A 17,078-nucleotide genomic window follows, 5' to 3' on the forward strand; every position below is an offset into this window, starting at 1 on the left:
TTCAAAAATAGATTTTCATTTATTTTTATTCATAATATACTTAGTTTTTGATTAAATAGTGCAAAATGTCGAAAAAATACGACTGAAACCCTCAGTGCACGAGTCTGACTCGCACTTGGCCGGTTTTAATATCATAACTGGAAATGTATTTGATGAAATACTACTTAGTAGGTAGGTATGTATGGACATACCTGAGTACTTACTGTAAGTTGTGAAGATAGATATCTAATATTTACTTACTTACGTAAGTAACTAAATATCGTTGTTGTTCAAATTGGTCTGTTGATAACTCTATGAACGGTCTCTACTGAATACTTGCTGACCCTCTGTAATGCTCAGCGCCCATTAGCTATAACTACCTATACCTACCTAAGTAGGTATGTACAGTTGAGCCGAATCGCGATGAATCTGGGGCAAAGCTCTGAATTAGGTAAAACGTAGAATTTGTTAAAAATTGGCTTATGACGTGTATTTTCCACCTATTTACCTACCTACTGAAAAATGAGTTGCTTCCGTCTAGGTAACTCGTAGCTAATTAATTAGGTAGGTAAGTACCTATGTATAGGTAAGTACCTAGGTACTAAACAGCGAACCAAAGCAACTACTTACCGACCTATCTAGGTATGTAGTTTCCTACGTAGGTACCTACCAAATATAACAATCTAAGTAGGTACTTATATACTTAGATAAGGACTTACCGACTTAGCACCTACCTACCTACCTACTTAACACTTCTCACCTTATACCTAGGTACTTATTATTACCTAGTAAGTACCTACTTATCTTGATTTTTTATTTCATTGCAATCACAAATTTAATTTGTATGTAATATGTAAACTGTATTATTCACAATACGATTTTACCTACCATACCTACCTATCAAAATATAGGGTGTAGCAGAACCAGGTTACAAAGAACCTACTTTATTAGGTCTTACAGCATAAGTACAGGAATAAATCTGAAAACCTCGAATTTGTGGTTACATCATTAAAAAAAAATTAAAATGTGTTTTAATTTTCAAAGTAAGATAACTAGGTATACCAAGTGGGGCATCATATGAAAGGGCTTTACCTGTACATTCTAAAACAGATTTTTATTTATTTTTATGTAGGTATACCTAATAGTTTTTGATTTATCGTGCAAAATGTTGAAAAAATATCCGAGTGCGCGAGTCTGACTCGCACTTGGCCAGTTTTTCCCATAAATAGTCAATGTATAGTCCTATACTTATCTACTCTAGGGGTACCTAAGCACCTAGTCAAAAGGTAGGTAGGTACATGCCTGAAATGTGAAGTTATTAATCCGCATAGTTAGTTCCATAACCCGCAGACAAAGTTCACATCTATACGTAATAATTAATGTGGCGACAAAACCTCATCTCGCAAGTAGTTAAAGTCAATTCCCACTGAAATTTCATCATCGTCAATCTAACTTGGTTTAATAAGTAATCCATGCGCCGTGGGCCGTCCCAAGGCAGGGCCTGGTCCAGAGAGATGCTGTGCGTCTCATCTCCCGCCGTCCTTCACTCGCGCGGGTCGTTTAGCGGTCTCTACGGGAAACTGCGGGCGACCCTTCATTATCATACATTCCAATTCTCTACGCTCGCGTGTATACCTTACTTTTGTGTTTAAATAATTATAATGGGCATTTATAAATCGAACGGTGATGGAATTTAATTTTTTTTTGAACTTGGAAAATCGTTAAGGGATGTGTGTTAGTGGCGCCATCTGCGTCAGTCGCGTCGTCCCGCTCGTGAGGCGAGGGCGTGTCCCCAGGGCGCCTCCCACAGTCCGCGGGGACGGACGGGGGCGCCGCGGCGCGAGCACTCGGCGGCGCGCTCCCGCGACGCTTGTTAGTGCTCCGCAAATCCACAGCGGGATCGCCCGCACTACCGGGACTCTATCCCAGTACGATAAAACAGAGCCGCCTATCGGATACTTACACAAATTCGTTTCCACTACAAAACTCGTATATCTATTCAACTTCTATAATCTGATATAGATTATATTACAATTTTTTTTCGGAACACCCTTTAGGTGTACCTACAAATTTTTGTAAAAACAATTCAGTGCTGTTCTTATTCTTCCTAAATTTTTATTTACTAAATTCTTTTTTTTTTGTGTTTATGTTGAGTTTCGTTATCTTTCTTTTAATAATATGCATCGGACAACAATTTAGAACTCTTTGAACTATCGTTTAGTGCGGGACTATGGCAAATCGAATTTACTAGAAGATTCTCGAAAAAATACTGTCGTTATTTTTCGCTCGGTTTATATTCAAATATTCTAACACTAAAATCTAAAACTAATTTCTGCAGTTAGACAACAAAATAGTGCGGGAATATGAAGTTAACAAATCGAATTTAGAATTGGAATAAGATTGAAACGTTCGTGATTTTCCGCGGGTGTCCGTGCGCGCTCGGGCGCTCTCGGGCGTCCGACGTGAGTCGCGATTCGGTCGGACGAGCTGAACGCGGCGGCGGGCGGGTACACGGGCTCGCCGTGGCCGCCGCTCGAGCTCGACCCGGTGGGATGGGGACGCAAGCTGTACCCGTCTGGAGCGCCGAGGTCGTCAGGTATGTGGACATAGCTTGCTACCAGACCTCTGAGACTAACTTTTCAAGTTAAGGTTAGTTGTGCAAAAATCTGCCGGAATTTATCTTTGGAGGTGTCAAATTACGATATTTTCCCGGATTGAGCTAAGATTTTTCCGTCCTTTTCTCGTCCATACCTACCTACCGTTATCTTGAAAAATAACACTTGTCACAAGTCTTTAAAAATTAAAAGAAAAATTTGTGCACTGCTCCGTATAAGTAAAAATAATTTCGGTCCCTGAAATTCACTTCAGCAGCAGCGATAGGAAAAAGGGAATATTTTCAGGTTCTAAAGTGTCTGGGAGTGCGAGAATTTAAAATTTCCTCCTAATTTAAAACTTTTTGTCATTATTAAAATTAAGAGCTTTGAATTATTTTATCTTTTTACCAACTCTAAAAAGGTTTACTTAGGTATTTACTTAAGTATAAACTTTTATTTGTCAGTCCACTATCTGCGCTAATACACAGGATGCTTTTTTTGAGTGCGGGCATTGAGTTGAAAATTAAAACTTAGGGGTAGAGAAATTTTGTTTGAGAAACCATCTTGTTAAATTTTAACGAAAATAAAAACTGCATTCAAAGATTTTCTTTGAAATCTCATATAGGACAGGAAACGAACTCGTAATTTTTAAAAATCGTTAGTGTTTTAGATAATTCAAATCTTACTGTCTTGCTCTTGCTGTCCAATTCAAATACCTAAGTAGTTATCTTACAATTTGACAGTAAGATAAAATTCAATTCCAAAAAGAAGCGCGGGCTCTAATTTTTGTTCTACTTACAGAAAAAAATGTTTTAAATTCGAAAACAAAACGGAAACAAACTCAGCCATCGCAAAATTTATGTTTATAGGTTTTCGAAAGGTCAAATGAAAGAAACTATGATCAGAACAGTTGTTAAAAAACGTCCAATAACGATAGAGTAGGTATTTTATTACCTACTCTATCGATTACCTCAACTCACTTAAGTACGATTTCTTTGAGAAAGAGTGCGACCTGACCTGAATGACCTGTGCCCATATGCAATATTTTTAAACCCTTGAATGCGGTTTTAATTTTCTTTCAAATGGTTGCTCAAACGAAATTCTTCTTCTGTCTTAAATAATGTATCATTTAAAAAAGAATTACAATTTTGTATCTAGAGCTCTCTCTTCTTTTCTCTTACGTTTTATTTTCTGTCTTGTCTTATCAGTTATCACCGAACAAAAATTTTAAATAACATTTAATGTGAATGTTATATAGGCATGCACTTAGTTAGTTAGTCTATGGTGTAATGTCATTGCTCTCTCTCCCTAATAGGTACTTAGGTTAAATCACTTCTAGAAAAACATCCTGTTTATTTTCATTTTTAATTTTCCTGATATAAAAATTTGGAAAATCAGACTAGGTATTTATTATAAGTACCTAACATTATAATGTAAAGTAGGTTTTTACATCAAATAGATTATTCTGTTCAGGCCCAGGCACTTCATAGACTTTGAGAAATGTAGTAAGAAAATAATAATTCAATGTACATACCTACTTAGATAGAGGCATTTTGAATTGAAGCAATATCGAGAGCTTTGAAAGCTCCCATTCCGCGTTCACCAAAATTTTTAAGAGAAATGTCATTCAGACATTACCTACCTTTTATTAGATTAAAATGAAATGTTTAATAGACTATTATAAATGTACCTACCTAACAGCATATTATTTGCCGCTGGAAGCTGTAACAATCAAAATACTTGTATTTATAGTCTTGAAGCTTGACAATGATGAAATCAATCAGCTAAGTTCAGCTTTGACACAAAGACATGAAGTTTGTTTTTTGATGATAAATACAATAATTTTATAAAATGGTCGTGTTCTGTTATTAAAATAAAAATTAATAAGTTGGTCATGGAAATACAATGGTCAAGAATTAGAATACTTAAGTGATTCAAATGAGAAATGAGATCCAATATTACGCTTATTTCAAATTAGGTACCTACTCCTAGACTTACTTATTGCTCAGGTGTAAAATTTTATTTTAGAGTAAACATTTTTGTTTTCATTTGAAAAATTCGAATATTTTAATTTTATTGTCGATGACAAGTGGTCTTAAATATAAATACTTACTTTGCAATCGTTATTAAACTTTACGTTCAAGTATTAATGTTTTCCTACCTATAATAAACTGAAGTTGTTGTTTTTATAATTGATACTTAGTTTTTATAATGTAGAGCTCCGTCTGACAAAATTAAATTCAAATTTCTCTTTAGGGGGTCTGATGTTCGGCTTGCACCATCAAGAAGCGGCAGGAGTACACGCACAGCCAAGAGGTCCCGTCACATCCTTGAAAGAAGAACCGCTAACACGAGCATGGATGACTCCGACCTCCTTAGTTGACAATACCAAGTAAGTTCCACAATCCTTTTTCTACAAACGCACCGCACGCCACCGCAAGCAATTTTACCCTCACCACCTGGGTGCCTGGTGCACATCGACCATCCGTTGTGCCAGATTCTTTTTTCCATGCACATGCAAACTAGAATCAACTTCCACTAGAGTCTAAGACTAAGGTGTTCCCACTAGATTACAAAATGGGGATATTCAAGGACCGGACCTACAAATTCCTGAAAGGCCGGCAACGCATCGGCGGTACCTTTGGTGCTGCAAATGTTCATGGGCGGGGTGGTACACTCTTAACATCAGGTGACCCAGTAGACCACGGTTCGCCTACTGCCAGTTACGAAAGTGACTAAGTAGATACGGGTTTGGATCCTAGTTTTTTATGTATCTAACAGAAAATAAAATCAGAGAAGTACTTACGTCGGGGCTGGAAAAATCTCTGGGAAATTCTCATGATAAGCAACGAGAAAACCTAACCGGGCTAAAATTCCGGCATTTTTTATGAAACTCGCTATCTTCTAAACTTAGCTAGATAGAATAGGTTTTAATATTTAAAAAAGTTAAATTCAAAAAGGAAATTTTACGGGTTTTTTCATAAACTAAGTACTTATTTATCCTATAAAATCAAATAGTTCAGTAAAGTCGCGGACATCAGCTAGTACTAAGCTAATAATAACAGTCTCCATTCCATCTCTCTTTATTGTTGAAATCATATGAAAACAGTGTGCGATCCTAATCCCTTATTTACGGTTTCGGTAAGCCTGTTAGCAGCGAAAAGAGCATCGCGCTAAACACGTTTGAGGCAAATTGTGTTAAAGTCCACAAACAGGCACAAATGTTCAGTGTTAAATAACTGAGAGGATTATTATTGAGTGCATTTCGAAGGGGACTTAGGATGTAGCGAATAGGTATTTATTGCATTTAAATAAACATTTTAAGTTTCAAGTTTATTAGGTACAAAAATATTGTCAAGAGAGAATTTATTGATAAAACTTTGTATGGGCAATGCTGAATACCTACGGATTTTTAAATATTGGTAGGTACAACAAAAAGTTTAAAAGTGGTAGATATTTGTTTAGAAATGAGAATATTGTACCAAAAGACTATACTTTGTCTCTTTATAATAATTTAAGAAGTTAAATAGGTACTAATTAATTATTTGAATAGACTTGTTTATAAATCTAGGTAAGGAAAAAGTCTGTAAAAATGAATACCTAATCATCAATAGGTAACACATTTAAAGTTATTTATTTTACATCTAATTACTATGGACAATTATTACTTAGGTATGATGGGTTTGTGAAAAACAACAAACAATCTACAGTCAGTAAGTAGTTTACTTAGCTACAACGTTACCATTTCCTTTCAATATAAAATTTTCAGTAATTTTGTATACTTATCTACAATAATCCATACTTCCATACTAATAATATTATAAATGCGGAAGTGTGTCTGTCTGTCTGTCTGTCTGCTAGCGTTTCACGGCACATCAGTTTAATCGATATTATTGAATGAAAGGTACAGCGTTAGCTCGCATCCTGGGAAAAGATATAATATAGGCTACTTTTAATCACGGAAAATCAAAGAATTCCCACGGGATTTTAAAAACGCTGAATTCACGCGGACAAAGTCGCGGGCTTTATCTAGTACATAATAAGATTCCTTTGAAACTATAGTAGTACTTCATAAAATAGCAACCTGCCAATACACAATAACGTTATTATCGCATATGGGGTCCAATCAGGGGCGAGCGAATTTCGCACGGGCGATAATAATGAAACGCGTAGCAAGTGTGTTCATAAACGCAAAGGGCGTGATAAATCATTGCGCGGGGCGTTTTACAGTTTCGCATGCGACTGTAGATAATGAACGGTCTATAAATTAAAATTTCAATAGCGATATATCATTATAACGAGTGATACCAAAATAGTAGCGTTAACGGTTAACCAGATAACGCGGTCGCCGTGATGCGGAATTCTGTTTATTGGAAGCTTTGGGCAGGTATGCTATTTAAATATTTTTGGTATTAAAAGCTTCTGGGCGAATTAAGTTACTTAACAGGGCTCTCTCCGCCACTTACTCCATACAATCGTAGTTCCAAATTTCATTTGAATATTAAGCAACCAAAGTCCATGAAATTTTGCAGACATATTCTAGAAACTAATATCTGTGCCTGTGGTGTTTTAGGTTTTTCTAAAAATATGTAGTTTTAAAATTACAGGGGCTCAAAGATTTGTATGTGAATTTTTAAGACCGCGTAACTTTGAAACCGAATATTTTAACAGAAATCTGGGAAGCCACAGGCCACTTTATTAGTTTCTAGAATATTTTTGCAAAATTTCATGGACTTTGGTTGCTTAGTATTCAAATGAAATTGGAACTACGTTTATATGGAGCGAGTGACGGAGAGACCCCTCTTAAACATTTTCCACCACTATAAATATATTTTATAATAGGCAGGGAATTTTGGAAGAATTTTATAAAAATATTAGCATTATTATAAATTTATAAAAAGTTAAATGATATAGTTTAATTTAGGTATTTTCACTTTTCAGTAATAGGTCTCTAGGTATTGCGATGACTGAATGGCTCTAGAGGTGCGGGCGACTCGTGCGAAACGCCTGTAATGTGCAATCAGCATTATCCAGTTTGATAATTTCGTTGTGTAACAATCGGCATTTGGTTCCGTATAATATTATGTTGTATTGGTGCTCGAATTAGCGCGCATTGTTTGCGAAGGGTCTTCAAACATCTGTCATGTTTTACTTAACGCTCCTTCACAGCATATTTATTTTATTTGGCCGATATGAGCAAACAGTTTACTGAATAAACACTAGTGGATAGGTACTTATTTTAATTTGAAAGCACAGTTTTATTTTATATCTACTTGCACTTACACTATCTAAGATTGAGAATACCTAGATATTTTAATTTAAGGAAATGCAGGGATTAACAAAATGTAAGGGGTCAAAATCGCTCAAAAATGGCTCAGAGAGAATGAATCCTCTTAACGAATCATAAAAAAAAATTGTAAAAATATTGTATTGAAATACTTATATCTAATCTACGACTTGCTAAAAGATAATACCAAGTTAAACGATGAGCCTACGTAAAATAATCAAGTTAATTGACCAAAGTCATCAGGAGCGGATTTGACAAATGTTGACGGGTGGCCAGCCGAGGGCGATGACGTGCTCATTTGTTAAGCCGATGCTAAATCATTACCACTCGGTAGTCATTACCAGTTCATTCCTTCATAGATTGCGTTGTTCGTATAATAATTACAATTTACAAGAGAGCTTCATAATTTTCGTTTTATTAATGAATCATCATTTCAGTTTTATTGGTTTTTTACTCGACTTTAAAAAAGAGAAGGGGGTTTTTAAGAAAAAGTATTATTTATATGTTTTTTTTTTACAATTTAATAAAAAATTGAAAACTATTGAATATTATTATTTTATATTGTACTTAGTAGGTAGAGGTATCATGTTATGGACATTATTATTATCATTGTATACTAAGCTGATCTCTGACAGTAGAAGCAAGATCGTATGCAAAAATTTTCAGTTGGTACCTAGGTAGGTACCTATACAGTATAGAAATTCGTGGGTGCGGTTGGGTGCGGTTGTAATGTGCGTTCAGCATTAGTGCTCTACAAAGCCTGCATGAGACACATCACACAGTGGGTGCTTGCATCGGTTGTACGAATTCGATAAAAATGTCTGCTATTTTAAAAGTTACTAACTTTTCAATGCGATTTTACGCGGCCCGAACATAGATTTAACAACGCAAAAACAAAATCGTTTCAAAGATTGACAAATCTACAGTGATCTGTAAGCGAAAAAAGCGCTACAACCTAATCGCGGGAGCGCTGCCGAAACAGTAGCGATAAATAAAACAATGGAGCGACGCGCGAGTATAAAATGGCAATCGCGAAACCAATTTGTTTACGCAAATTCTGCAGCGGGGAGATGAATGGGCGACCATAGCGTAATACGGTGCTTGGTAATGCGCCTGTAGTGCTGCGTAGTGTTATTAATTGTCGATAGGCTAACTGGGACCTAGCTACGAGTATATTAGGTAGTGAATTAAATACCTGCCTATATAAAAAAAAAACCTTCCGTCCCTTTATATTATACTTAGCAAAACTTTTATACATAATGCACATATAAGAAGTATATTAATGTGGTTTTTGATCTTTTGATGTCGGAAAATTAAAGGGTTTCTATGGGATTTAAAAAAATCTTAATCCATATGCACGAAATTGCGGATATCATCTACGTGGTTCAGAGACAGTTTGCATCGTGGACTACACTTTATCGCAGAAAACCAAGGAATTCCCACGGGATGTTTAAAAACCCAAATCCATGGGGATTAAGCGGAACTCTTGAAGCAGTAGTGGGGTCCATGGACCCCTTAGAGGTCCATAACCTGTGTAGGTACTTAGGGTCCGTAGCAACTCAGTAAACCCTGGCCTGCCTTGCTTCCGACCACGTACTTACTTAATCGATTATGATTTTTTCTTTGTATACCTATGCTAGTTATAGTAAATAGCGGAAACTTACATGATAATGATTTTTGAAATTCACGCTTTAATTTTTCATGAAACAGGTTTAACAGGGGTCCTTGAAATTTTAAAATTCTGAAGGTAGGCCGTGGCCGCCAAAAAAGCCATTGCTCTCTTAGTATCTGTAGAAACTTTAAAGATAGCAAACACGTGTCGATATCGAAGTGTGTGGCACTATTTGTTTGTCGTCACTTTGCGTCGTCGGTAGTTTAGCTCGGGCTAAAGATTTATTGCGTTATCGCAGAAAATATCTCCAATACCATGCCATATTGTAATGTAATACTTGTAGACTGAACTGGCACTGAAAGAAAGATTTTAAGCGTTATTTTTTAAACACATAAAAAAACCGAAGTATGTACCTAGCTATGTATGTAGTTAAGAGAGCAACCGCTGAGTTTCTTACTGGGTTCTTTTCGGTAAGAATGGCATTATGCACCAGTGATTAATACTTGTTTCTATTCTATTCTACTTCTCTAATCTCTACAAAGGTATATAAAAGGGATAGAGATATAGAGAAAGTAAAGACATTAGGGTTTCAAAACGTGAAAACAAATCTATACATATAATAAAATTGTAGAAAAGTGGTGTCTGTACAATGGAAATATATAAAAAAAAAAGTAGCAGGGATTGTTATTATATCGATGCCGAACCCGAAATTGTAATTAATTTTTTTTTGTCTGTTTGTCTGTGTGTTTGTGCACGCTAATATCAGAAACGGCTTATTCGATTTAGATACGGTTTTCACTAATATATTTTAGTAAGCTTCATTTAACATTTAGTGTTTATTTCATGTCAATCGGTTCATAAATAAAAAAGTTATGTCAATTTAAAGAATCACGGCGTAGGTACTACACGCCTCGCGCCTGAGCGTCCGTGTCTATATAAAGCGCGCTGAGAGCCGCGCCGCTGCCATAAGGATTCAGTCACTATTCCACGCGAACGAAGTCGCGGGCACAGCTAGTTCATAATATGCTTGTGTCTGTGACATGCTTGCGCGTATAGCGCCATAGACTACATGGTGGACACAGGCGCGATGCATTACGCACCTTTTGGGTAAAACGACACCTACGAGTAGGTATGCATCATAACACAACGACTCGTTACGTCTATTATAGTAGGTAGTCGTTGCCTCTCTACAAAAATAATTGTCTATGGGCTCAGCAGCTGGTCGATATAATAATACCTAGGCACATAATTATAGTGATAGCTGAAAAGGATTTTGTGTTACAGGGTAATTAGGTAGGTACTTATAACTGCTCGTATAAAAATATTTGTTTACTAATTTTTATTACTTAAGTAGGTACTTGAATTTTTTATTGCAAATAAATTAATTAGCTAAGTCGATTAATAAATTGTCTTAAGCAAAATTTTTGTCGTAAATTGGTCGCACTTGGAGTTGAAAGCATGATTCTACAGATCCCTAATTTTAAAGCAATGATTTTTTATTGTTGTCGAAACTACGTGTCCAGAGAAGAGTTCAATAGAATCTGCAAATCACTGTTCCACATAACGGTGCAAAGCAATAAATCAACTTTGAAAGGATTATAATCTGCTGTATTGTTTTTCTTCCAAACTCTTTTGTTAAGGACGTATTTGCACACTTGTATAGATTTTCGGTACGCTTTGTGGCTAAAATATACTAAGTAAATTGGAACTACAGATTGCTAAAAATAGATTGGTCCTTTATCTCCAGAGATCGAGTAATTTTTTGATAAAATCATTAATTTTGATACTATAAGAACGATTTTCCTTCACCTCTTCCACGCAGAATTAACGATTTAGGGTCAAGTTTAGGTACATTTTTCTCAGTTTACGTACGGATTTTATTCTTCTAATAAATATTTTCCGTTAGCACATAATGTGTGCCTCAAAATGTGAGATTATTATATTAATAGTATTATAAAAATAAATAAAAACATCGTGTATAAATTTTTCACGTATTTTGCTTCAACCGCAAACCTTAATACAGTGCACTAAGGGTTATTTTGATATTGGGCAGGCAATGGTATGATTTCAAAATTATATCAGTCAGCGGCTAGCCGCCTTCGTGGGTGGTCTCTGCGTCGGTTGCTATAATTTTTTGATGTGGAAAAGATCGCTGTACGAACACAAAATAGTTCGACAAAACCCTAACTGATATTTATAGGTACTTATTCCGTGATTGTGCTGATATTTTGGCAAGGTAAGATAATAATGATAATATTATGTACCTATTATCACATTTTATCGTTAGCTGGATTTTTTCTTGAGCATGATAGTGATCTGATAGTGAACTTCGAAGGCTGCGACAGGAACTTGAAGACTAGAAGAACTAGATGTGTCCAGTTTGGGCTCGTTTTCTTAGTCATGACGAGATCTTACCTCCGGATTTGTGGAGTGACCTGATGGTATACCTCGAAAGTCACTATTGGAACTCGGAGACGAATCGAGCTAGGTGTTTCGAGTTTGGGCTCATTTTCTTAGTCATGACGAGATCTTACCTCCGGATTTGTGGAGTGACCTGATGGTATACCTCGAAAGTCACTATTGGAACTCGGAGACGAATCGAGCTAGGTGTTTCGAGTTTGGGCTCATTTTCTTAGTCATGATGAGATCTTACCTCCGGATTTGTGGAGTGACCTGATGGTATACCTCGGAAGTCACTATTGGAACTCGGAGACGAATAGAGCTAGGTGTTTCGAGTTTGGGCTCATTTTCTTAGTCATGATGAGATCTTACCTCCGGATTTGTGGAGTGACCTGATGGTATACCTCGAAAGTCACTATTGGAACTCGGAGACGAATAGAGCTAGGTGTTTCGAGTTTGGGCTCATTTTCTTAGTCATGATGAGATCTTACCTCCGGATTTGTGGAGTGACCTGATGGTATACCTCGGAAGTCACTATTGGAACTCGGAGACGAATAGAGCTAGGTGTTTCGAGTTTGGGCTCATTTTCTTAGTAATGATGAGATCTTACCTCCGGATTTGTGGAGTGACCTGATGGTATACCTCGGAAGTCACTATTGGAACTCGGAGACGAATAGAGCTAGGTGTTTCGAGTTTGGGCTCATTTTCTTAGTAACGATGAGATCTTACCTCCGGATTTGTGGAGTGACCTGATGGTATACCTCGGAAGTCACTATTGGAACTCGGAGACGAATAGAGCTAGGTGTTTCGAGTTTGGGCTCATTTTCTTAGTAATGATGAGATCTTACCTCCGGATTTGTGGAGTGACCTGATGGTATACCTCGGAAGTCACTATTGGAACTCGGAGACGAATAGAGCTAGGTGTTTCGAGTTTGGGCTCATTTTCTTAGTAATGATGAGATCTTACCTCCGGATTTGTGGAGTGACCTGATGGTATACCTCGGAAGTCACTATTGGAACTCGGAGACGAATAGAGCTAGGTGTTTCGAGTTTGGGCTCATTTTCTTAGTCATGATGAGATCTTACCTCCGGATTTGTGGAGTGACCTGATGGTATACCTCGGAAGTCACTATTGGAACTCGGAGACGAATAGAGCTAGGTGTTTCGAGTTTGGGCTCATTTTCTTAGTAATAATGAGATCTTACCTCCGGATTTGTGGAGTGACCTGATGGTATACCTCGGAAGTCACTATTGGAACTCGGAGACGAATAGAGCTAGATGTTTCGAGTTTGGGCTCATTTTCTTAGTCATGATGAGATCTTACCTCCGGATTTGTGGAGTGACCTGATGGTATACCTCGGAAGTCGCTATTGGAACTCGGAGACGAATAGAGCTAGGTGTTTCGAGTTTGGGCTCATTTTCTTAGACATGATGAGATCTTACCTCCGGATTTGTGGAGTGACCTGATGGTATACCTCGGAAGTCACTATTGGAACTCGGAGACGAATAGAGCTAGGTGTTTCGAGTTTGGGCTCATTTTCTTAGTCATGATGAGATCTTACCTCCGGATTTGTGGAGTGACCTGATGGTATACCTCGGAAGTCACTATTGGAACTCGGAGACGAATAGAGCTAGGTGTTTCGAGTTTGGGCTCATTTTCTTAGTAATGATGAGATCTTACCTCCGGATTTGTGGAGTGACCTGATGGTATACCTCGGAAGTCACTATTGGAACTCGGAGACGAATAGAGCTAGGTGTTTCGAGTTTGGGCTCATTTTCTTAGTCATGATGAGATCTTACCTCCGGATTTGTGGAGTGACCTGATGGTATACCTCGGAAGTCACTATTGGAACTCGGAGACGAATAGAGCTAGGTGTTTCGAGTTTGGGCTCATTTTCTTAGTAATGATGAGATCTTACCTCCGGATTTGTGGAGTGACCTGATGGTATACCTCGGAAGTCACTATTGGAACTCGGAGACGAATAGAGCTAGGTGTTTCGAGTTTGGGCTCATTTTCTTAGTCATGATGAGATCTTACCTCCGGATTTGTGGAGTGACCTGATGGTATACCTCGGAAGTCACTATTGGAACTCGGAGACGAATAGAGCTAGTAGTTTCGAGTTTGGGCTCATTTTCTTAGTAATGATGAGATCTTACCTCCGGATTTGTGGAGTGACCTGATGGTATACCTCGGAAGTCACTATTGGAACTCGGAGACGAATAGAGCTAGATGTTTCGAGTTTGGGCTCATTTTCTTAGTCATGATGAGATCTTACCTCCGGATTTGTGGAGTGACCTGATGGTATACCTCGGAAGTCACTATTGGAACTCGGAGACGAATAGAGCTAGGTGTCTCGAGTTTGGGCTCATTTTCTTAGTCATGATGAGATCTTACCTCCGGATTTGTGGAGTGACCTGATGGTATACCTCGGAAGTCACTATTGGAACTCGGAGACGAATAGAGCTAGATGTTTCGAGTTTGGGCTCATTTTCTTAGTCATGATGAGATCTTACCTCCGGATTTGTGGAGTGACCTGATAGTATACCTCGGAAGCCACTATTGGAACTCGGAGACGAATAGAGCTAGGTTTTTCGAGTTTGAGCTCATTTTCTTAGTCATGATGAGATCTTACCTCCGGATTTGTGGAGTGACCTGATGGTGTACCTCGGAAGCCACTATTGGAACTCGGAGACGAATAGAGCTAGGTGTTTCGAGTTTGGGCTCAATTTCTTAGTCATGATGAGATCTTACCTCCGGATTTGTGGAGTGACCTGATGGTATACCTCGGAAGTCACTATTGGAACTCGGAGACGAATAGAGCTAGGTGTTTCGAGTTTGGGCTCATTTTCTTAGTCATGATGAGATCTTACCTCCGGATTTGTGGAGTGACCTGATGGTATACTTTGGAAGTCACTATTGGAACTCGAAGACGAATAGAGCTAGGTGTTTCGAGTTTGGACTCATTTTCTTAGTCATGATGAGATCTTACCTCCGGATTTGTGGAGTGACCTGATGGTATCATCGGAAGTCACTATTGGAACTCGGAGACGAATAGAGCTAGGTGTTTCGAGTTTGGGCTCATTTTCTTAGTCATGAAGAGATCTTACCTCCGGATTTGTGGAGTGACCTGATAGTATACCTCGGAAGCCACTATTGGAACTCGGAGACGAATAGAGCTAGGTGTTTCGAGTTTGGGCTCATTTTCTTAGTCATGATGAGATCTTACCTCCGGATTTGTGGAGTGACCTGATGGTACACCTCGGAAGTCACTATTGGAACTCGGAGACGAATAGAGCTAGGTGTTTCGAGTTTGGGCTCATTTTCTTAGTCATGATGAGATGTTACTTCCGGATTCGTGAAGTGACCTGATGGTATACCTCGGATGTCACTATTGGAACTCGGAGACGAATAGAGCTAGGTTTTTCGAGTTTGAGCTCATTTTCTTAGTCATGATGAGATCTTACCTCCGGATTTGTGGAGTGACCTGATGGTGTACCTCGGAAGCCACTATTGGAACTCGGAGACGAATAGAGCTAGGTGTTTCGAGTTTGGGCTCAATTTCTTAGTCATGATGAGATCTTACCTCCGGATTTGTGGAGTGACCTGATGGTATACCTCGGAAGTCACTATTGGAACTCGGAGACGAATAGAGCTAGGTGTTTCGAGTTTGGGCTCATTTTCTTAGTCATGATGAGATCTTACCTCCGGATTTGTGGAGTGACCTGATGGTACACCTCGGAAGTCACTATTGGAACTCGGAGACGAATAGAGCTAGGTGTTTCGAGTTTGGGCTCATTTTCTTAGTCATGATGAGATGTTACTTCCGGATTCGTGAAGTGACCTGATGGTATACCTCGGATGTCACTATTGGAACTCGGAGACGAATAAAGCTAGCTGTTTCGAGTTCGGGCTCATTTTCTTAGTCATGATGAGATCTTACCTCCGGATTTGTGGAGTGACCTGATGGTTTACCTCGGAAGTCACTATTGGAACTTACAAAACGAGCTCAAACTCATAACATCTAACTCTACTCGACTCGAAAGTCTAATAGTGGCTTTTGAAGTATACCTTCAGAGCACTCCAACAAGTTTCAAGGTATAATCTCGTCATAACTAACAAAACGAGCCCAAACTCGAAACACCTAGCTCTATTCGTCTCCGAGTTCCAATAGTGACTTTCGAGGTATACCATCAGGTCACTCCACAAATCCGGAGGTAAGATCTCATCATGACTAAGAAAATGAGCCCAAACTCGAAACACCTAGCTCTATTCGTCTCCGAGTTCCAATAGTGACTTCCGAGGTATACCATCAGGTCACTCCACAAATCCGGAGGTAAGATCTCATCATGACTAAGAAAATGAGCCCAAACTCGAAACACCTAGCTCTATTCGTCTCCGAGTTCCAATAGTGACTTCCGAGGTATACCATCAGGTCACTCCACAAATCCGGAGGTAAGATCTCTTCATGACTAAGAAAATGAGCCCAAACTCGAAACACCTAGCTCTATTCGTCTCCGAGTTCCAATAGTGACTTTCGAGGTATACCATCAGGTCACTCCACAAATCCGGAGGTAAGATCTCATCATGACCAAGAAAATGAGTCCAAACTCGAAACACCTAGCTCTATTCGTCTTCGAGTTCCAATAGTGACTTCCAAAGTATACCATCAGGTCACTCCACAAATCCGGAGGTAAGATCTCATCATGACTAAGAAAATGAGCCCAAACTCGAAACACCTAGCTCTATTCGTCTCCGAGTTCCAATAGTGACTTCCGAGGTATACCATCAGGTCACTCCACAAATCCGGAGGTAAGATCTCATCATGACTAATAAAATGAGCCCAAACTCGAAACACCTAGCTCTATTCGTCTCCGAGTTCCAATAGTGACTTTCGAGGTATACCATCAGGTCACTCCACAAATCCGGAGGTAAGATCTCATCATGACTAAGAAAATGAGCCCAAACTCGAAACACCTAGCTCTATTCGTCTCCGAGTTCCAATAGTGACTTCCGAGGTATACCATCAGGTCACTCCACAAATCCGGAGGTAAGATCTCATCATGACTAAGAAAATGAGCCCAAACTCGAAACACCTAGCTCTATTCGTCTCCGAGTTCCAATAGTGACTTCCGAGGTGTACCATCAGGTCACTCCACAAATCCGGAGGTAAGATCTCTTCATGACTAAGAAAATGAGCCCAAACTC

At 38.5% G+C, this 17,078-nt stretch overlaps 1 protein-coding gene across 7 annotated transcripts in view; it reads left to right on the plus strand.

Annotated features, from left to right (window-relative positions):
* The first annotated feature begins 1,869 nt into the window (after nucleotides 1-1,869).
* Nucleotides 1,870-17,078, plus strand: part of LOC123870147 (transcription factor collier) — a 77,074-nt gene continuing 61,865 nt past the window's right edge. For all 7 annotated transcript variants that reach the window (XM_045913327.1, XM_045913328.1, XM_045913322.1 and 4 more), the window contains exons 1-2: nucleotides 1,870-2,575; nucleotides 4,830-4,965. In XM_045913327.1, coding sequence (XP_045769283.1) covers nucleotides 4,838-4,965 — 128 coding nt within the window. In that variant the 5' untranslated portion in view covers nucleotides 1,870-2,575; nucleotides 4,830-4,837. The remainder of the gene's footprint in view (nucleotides 2,576-4,829; nucleotides 4,966-17,078) is intronic.

This window comes from Maniola jurtina, chromosome 12 (assembly GCF_905333055.1).
Source record: "Maniola jurtina chromosome 12, ilManJurt1.1, whole genome shotgun sequence".
Taxonomy (NCBI): domain Eukaryota; kingdom Metazoa; phylum Arthropoda; class Insecta; order Lepidoptera; family Nymphalidae; genus Maniola; species Maniola jurtina.